Source organism: Eurytemora carolleeae, unplaced genomic scaffold, assembly GCF_000591075.1.
Source record: "Eurytemora carolleeae unplaced genomic scaffold, Eaff_2.0 scaffold29, whole genome shotgun sequence".
Taxonomy (NCBI): domain Eukaryota; kingdom Metazoa; phylum Arthropoda; class Copepoda; order Calanoida; family Temoridae; genus Eurytemora; species Eurytemora carolleeae.
This window is the reverse complement of record NW_019396073.1, coordinates 608,944-616,228: the sequence shown is the minus strand read 5'-3', so window position 1 is coordinate 616,228 and position 7,285 is coordinate 608,944. Positions and strand designations below refer to the sequence as shown.

The 7,285-nt window shown below is 34.6% G+C and overlaps 1 protein-coding gene across 1 annotated transcript in view; it reads left to right on the top strand.

Annotated features, from left to right (window-relative positions):
• Positions 1-4,041, top strand: part of LOC111713429 (collagen alpha-1(XVIII) chain) — a 7,246-nt gene extending 3,205 nt beyond the window's left edge. Inside the window, exon 3 of the mRNA XM_023488280.1 lies at positions 1,958-4,041. Coding sequence (XP_023344048.1) covers positions 1,958-3,231 — 1,274 coding nt within the window. The 3' untranslated portion in view covers positions 3,232-4,041. The remainder of the gene's footprint in view (positions 1-1,957) is intronic.
• Positions 4,042-7,285: the final 3,244 nt, after the last annotated feature.

The following is a 7,285-nucleotide window of genomic DNA, read 5'->3' as shown; positions in this document are numbered from 1 at the left end:
GGGGGGGGGGTGTAAACTTGAGTTGATACAATCCAAGATTATTTCTATTTCTCGTTTTCTTTCTTAAAGTTGTTTACTGAGTAAATACTTGAGAATTTTACTATTTATTTAGTTTTAACAATTTCGTCAAATTAGAATATCTTTGTTTAAGACACAAATTTTCATTTATTTACTATGTTATTTGAAATTTAAGACATCCCTTGGATATTTACTTTTAAAGATCTTTTTTTGAAATATTTTACATTTTACAATAATAAATATCATTATATTAAAGTTTTTCTAAAATTTCGATCAATATAACAGTTTTTAAAAAAGGTGAAAATCCCATGCATTGATTATGAATCTGTTTTAACGCTTTTAATTGAAGTCTTAAATCTATTTTATCTAATGTTTTTAGCTTCAAGAAGAACTTCAAGTGCATTTTAAACCTGAAATATATATTTGGTTTAAACTAAACCACTAGTTATATTCAATCCTGTTTGGATAATTAACATGAATTCGGTTTTATTTTCAACCATATCTATCTATCTATCTATCTATCTATCTGTCTGTCTGTCTGTCTCTCTGTCTGTCTGTCTGTCTGTCTGTCTGTCTGTCTGTCTGTCTGTCCGTCTGTCTGTCGATAGATCGATCGATCGATCTATCTATCTATCTATCTATCTATCTGTCTGTCTATCTATCTATCCTTCTATCTATCTATCTATCTATCTGTCTATCCATCTATCTATCGGTCTACCTATCTATCTATCCTTCTATCTATCTATCCATCTATCTATCTGTCTATCTATCTATCTATCTATCTGTCTGTCTATCTATCTGTCTGTCTATCTATCTGTCTATCTGTCTGTCTGTCTGTCTATCTATATATCTATCTATCTATCTCCATATCTATCTCTATATCTATCTGCCTGTCTGCCTTGCTATCAAATTATCTGCCACACTTTGTTTTAGAAATCTCTACATATTTTAGAAATTTATTGAATTGAAGGATTTGAAACTGTAAAATGTATATTGTATGATTACTGGTTTTGTTTGATGAACTATCAAATATTCTGAGCTTTAAATATTTCAAAACAAATATCTAATTTTAACAGTATATGCTTGTTACTATCTATCTATCTATCTATCTGTCTATCCATCTATCTATCGGTCTACCTATCTATCTATCCTTCTATCTATCTATCTGTCTATCTATCTATCTATCTATCTGTCTGTCTATCTATCTGTCTGTCTATCTATCTGTCTATCTGTCTGTCTGTCTGTCTGTCTATCTATATATCTATCTATCTATCTATCTCCATATCTATCTCTATATCTATCTGCCTGTCTGCCTAGCTATCAAATTATCTGCCACACTTTGTTTTAGAAATCTCTACATATTTTAGAAATTTATTGAATTGAAGGATTTGAAATTGTAAAATGTATATTGTATATGATTACTGGTTTTGTTTGATGAACTATCAAATATTCTGAGCTTTAAATATTTCAAAACAAATATCTAATTTTAACAGTATATGCTTGTTACTATTGTTAATTCAAGGAGAGAGAAAAGTTAATTTTGGAACTTTAGGCTTTAATGGCTTTATTCTGTAAAAATCCGAATTGGTTAAAGTGTTCTCTATCTGTAGAATGCACAACTTTAAAGTAGGACATATATTTCGATGTTTTTCTACATAATCATTAGTCTTAGTACAGAATGTAACACAAAATTATAAACTAAGTGGACCGGCTTTATGGAATGGCTTATTTCTCAACAACCCATTTAAATACAATTTTAATAAATTATCATTTGATTACTTTTGCTCTCCGTCTAAATGATCTATTATCTGATTTATATGAAGAATACTTATTTAATATCAGACTTGTACCTTGAATATACTTTCCTGTGTTTTCCTTGTACTGCCCTGTATATAACTTGTACTGTACTGCCATGTTTTAACCTTGTACTGTACTTTAGGTGTACCACCGGGTCTAGAAGATATCTCGGTGTACAACGGCGATGACAACCACAAGGTCTGGGCGGGGGAGCCCGGAGATCCCGCCGAAATCTACGGCGATTACGGCACTATGCGTACCTTCAAAAGTTCCGCCTCCGGCATATCTAGCCGGCAGCGTGTCCGCCAAATGAGAATGGAATCCCCGCCGCCTCCGCCTATACAAGAAGATCTGGTCAGAGAAGAGAAGAAGGAGAAGAAAAAGAAGAAGAAGAAGTCACGTGATACAACGGACGACGGAATGTCTTTAGTAAACGGAAACGGAAATATCCGCGGAGGGAGAGGGGAAGGTAGTCTCATGGGGGGACGGAAGATGAGTGCCGGAAGCTTCATGGGAATAACTCCCAACGGACGTCCACCAATGAACGGAGGACCTCCTCGTGGAAATCACGGACCTCCAGGACCTCCTCATGGTTTTCCTGGACCACATGGTCCGCCTGGACCACCTGGACCTGGCGGACCTCCTCTAATGATGTATCCAGGTTCTAGATCTAAAAAATCTGGTTCCTTCGCTTCCCGTCCCAAGGGCATGCCGCGACCCATTCCTCCATACATGATGTTTGGTCCTGGCATGCCGCCACCACCCCCAGGATACATGATGCCTCCTGGACCCCCTCCCCACCTCATGCCACCACCAGGACATCCTATATACGGCCAACCGCCTTTTTTGGGACACTTCCCCATGGCCGGTGGCCGACCGGACTCTCAGGTGATGGAAGAACCGATCTATATGCCTCACAATGCCCGACCCTTATCTCCAGTGGCCAGCTACCAACCAGGACATTTCCCTCATGAAATGTACTACAGTCAGCAGCAGTATGCTACAATAGATAAGGCGGGGAAACATAGAAAACAAAAATCAAATAAACATAAACATCAACAGGAGGAGGACTCAGAGTATGGCGGAACCGGTATTTATAAGAGAGAGCATATAAACGAGAGAGCGTTTGCTCATTCGATGCGAAACGAGCATAGATCTAGATCCTACGGCTCTTTGGCAAACCTAGAGTTCGAACCTGCCGGGGAACCTGAACCTGGAGCAGGGTTTAATCAGAGCAAGGAGATCCTACAGATTATGGATGATTTACACTTGGACGAAGATCAAATTGAGAGAAGAGAGGTTCCATCAGACTTTTATCCACCTCCTCGCAATCACAGAGGCCAAGGGGGTCCGCCGCCTATATTCTTAGGGGCCCAGGTGCCGCAAGGACCTCCACCAGGGCGGAGACGTCGGTAACAACCTTCGCTCTCAATTGCCAGAAAACATATAAAATGTAGGAACAAAATACAGAAAACTTCGCAACATAAACTGGTATTTTGCCGGTGCCGGTTCGTGATTGGAACTATATGCACAAGGTTGGCAGAGTCGGTGAACCATGCAATCTTAGGAACCGGTTTCAAATAAAAAAGTGCCATTTTAATCAACTTCTGCTACAGCTCAATGTTTTATGTACACAATTCTAATTCTAGTGTGAAGTACAATTAAGTACGTGCTATGTACATCATCTTTTGTTGTACAAGCATAATGTGAGTACATTGGAGAACAAATAGTGAATGGTGAAAAAAAGAACGTATAGGTGAACCTGTTATAGAATTATTTTACTCTGTGATTTATTTTGTATTAGATGAGAAGACAATTTTTGGAAATCTTTTACCCATGGCCCAACCTTATGTCCATGGCCCATGTATGATTAATATTTCTACCCTTCACGATCCAATCAAGATCCAGGATCCATGGTCCATTTCCCCAGCCCTTGGTCTACTCTATAAAATGGTCCAATTTTCTTTCCATTTTTGGACCCTTTATCCATATGTTTTACAAAGTAAAGCTGTAATATTTTGTTAAATTAAAAATCAAATTGTTGAAAAATATTGATCTAGATGTTAATTACTAAAGGTTCAATGATAAATTTACAAGACAAGATTTAAAAATGAAGAAAAGAAGAACTTAAATTTCTTTTTGCAAGTCTTGTTTACAAAATATTGATTGGTTTGAATGTTTACATACCAATTATACTGTGTTATTAATTATCATCAATATTATATATAAATATACATTATTATTATAATTATTTTGTCTTTTGATAGATATAAAGAATTTGATAAAAAAGTTATAGAAGGTAAAAGTATCAAGAGCCAACTGATTAAAAAAAGTTTTTTTTTATTTCAAAGAGTTTTGTGATTTAACAGTATTAAAGATAAATTTAGTTAAAAAGAGTCAAATTTTCAAACTATTTAATTAAGTTATAAAATTGTTTTAGTTAGATAGTTGCACAGTTGGTTTTAGTTAGATAGTTGCACAGTTGGTTTTAGTTAGATAGTTGCACAGTTGGTTTTAGTTAGATAGTTGCACAGTTGGTTTTAGTTAGATAGCTGCACAGTTGGTTTTAGTTAGATAGTTGCACAGTTGGTTTTAGTTAGATAGCTACACATTTGGTTTTAGTTAGATAGTTGCACAGTTGGTTTTAGGCTAATAGAGTTACCCAGTTTCATAGAACTACATTGTGTCATAGAGTTGCATAGTTTCATAGAGTTAAATAATTTCATAAAATTTCATAGTTTGATGGAGTTAAATATAACTTTAAATAGTTTCATAGTACTCTATAAGGTATAGAGTTGTATATTTTCATAGAGATAAATAGTCTCAGAGAACTATTTAGTTTCATAGATTTATTAAGTTTCATAGATTTATTTAGTCTTATAGAGTTATTTAGTTTCATAGATTTATTTAGTTTCATAGATTTATCTAGTTTCATAGATTTATTTAGTTTCATAGATTTATTTAGTTTCATGGAGTTACGTTGTTTCATAGAGTTATTTAGTTTCGTAGATTTATTTAGTTTCATGGAGTTACGTTGTTTCATAGAGTTAGAGAATTTCGCAAAGCTTAATAATTTTTGTAGAACTACTTAGTTTCTATGTAGTTCTAAAACAAATGAAAAGTTGTGCGGTTTTTCCTTTTTCTATATTGAACTTGATATCAATATTATGATCTTGCTTCTGTTTCACACTTTCATGGTTTCTTGATTCTACTTATTTTCTACTTATTCATGCAATATATTCTTATATTTATTTCATAACCTGATAATTCTTTTATTCTGGTATCCTGGTATCCTGGTATCCCTGGTATCCCTGGTATCCCTGATATCCTGGTATTCTGGTATCCTGGTATCCTGGTATCCTGGTATCCTGGTATCCTGGTATTCTGGTATTCTGGTATCCTGGTATCCTGGTATCCTGGTATTCTGGTATCCTGTATCCTGGTATCCTGGTATCCTGGTATCCTGGTATCCTGGTTTCCTTGTATCCTGGTATCCTGGTAACCTGGTATACTGGTATCCTGGTATCCTGGTATCCTGGTATCCTGGTATGCTGATATCCTGGTATCCTGGTATCCTGGTATACCCAACCCTCCTGGCTGCACCCTAGAAACACTAAATGTCAGTACTAGAATTAAACTTGAAAAGAGTCAAATTCCTTCCTATAAACTACTCTATCTAATCCATTGCCGACCCTTAATTCTCCTCAAATCATGAATTCATTCATGAATTTAGGGACACTAGGATAAATAGATGAATTTAGGGACACTAGGATAAATAGATAAATTTAGGGACACTAGGATAAATATATAAATTTAGGGACACTAGGATAAATAGATAAATTTAGGGACACTAGGATAAATAGATAAATCTAGGGACACTAGGATAAATAGATACATTTGGGGACACTAGGATAAATAGATAAATTTAGGGACGCTAGGATAAATAGATAAATTTAAGAACACTAGGATAAATAGATAAATTTAGGGACACTAGGATAAATCAATCAGATAAGAGTCAATAAAGGATGAATGATAAATAAATGAATTCAGGAACACAATGATAATAGAGTTAGATTAATAAACACAAGGATACACGGCGGGATAAATTGATATTCTTTTTAGACACTAAATGATAAATGAATAAATTTGTGAACAATAAGAGAAATATATAAATTTAGACTAAATAATAAATGAATAAATCTAGAGACACAAGGATAAATGAATAAGTCCAGGGACGCTAGGAAAAATAAATAAATGTAGAGACTGAAGAATAAATGAATAAATCTAGGAACACAAATATAATTTAATGAATACAGGATAGATACATAAAGTAAAGAGCACAGGCTGTATATAAACTAGAATAAATGAATTAAATGAGTATCATGGCAATGAAATGAATAAATAAATGACATATTTTATTCATTTTTACTTTTACTTTCGGTGACAAGGACTTAATGTTCTAACTCAGCAATTATCTTGACATTACATATGCGTGTTCTCTCTTTCAGGGTTAACCCTAACCCTTCCTTTCAAGTAATAAAGAAGGGGGGGCATTTCGTTTTGGTGTCGCAATTTAATGTTACTAAAAACTATAATGTGTTTCAAAGCTGAAATCATGATAGATTTAATTTTAAGATAGGAAAGAATCATATTCAATCACTTAAAGCGTTGGTTAAAACATAAAATCTACAGTATACTTTTAAGTTAGGCTCTAGAAAAAGGGGGCCGAAAGATACTCTTGCCCACCCCCTTTTTTAAAGGGGGGGGGGTCTTCGACCCCTTGAACCCCTTGTTTCCGCGCCTAGGGGGGTTAAAACATATATTTTCATTTCTTTTGCTCGGTAAAATCTTACTGAATGTCTTAAAGAACCCGTAGTATTGGGGTTGCATGGTTAATGAGTATAGAAATTCGATCTAAATATCAAGGTTAAAGTCTGATCTGGAAACTTAAAGATGAAAACGTGAAACCTAAACTGAGATTTGATGGATAATTAAATATTTAAAAAACATTTGTCCCTAAAGATTATTTATATACAATACATAAAATCAACACAAATATCTAAACCTATAAAAAGAAAGATTCTTAAACCCAGTTCAGTCTATTTTCTCCTGTAAAAGTTGCAGGCTGTAAAGAAGCATGAATGAAGATTGCATGTATATTCTTCACTGGAAATCTGTATGCATGTATGCTTGAACGGATCCGCGGTGTCATGTTAGTAAATGTCCGATGTTCTAGAGATGAAATATCCGCTGCAGTGCATTTCGGTATTTTCTAACCAAACCTAATTCTCCAAAACGGGGTTGCTATAAAAAAGCATGTTGTACCAATTGAAAAATGCTGATTAAAAAGGGTAATTTAAATAAAATTGCCAAATTTCGGACTAAATTATTTCGATACGGCCAGGATGTTATTAGCGCATGTTTATCATGACACCGAGAAAAAAAGTTCTCCAGTTCCCAAGCTCACAAT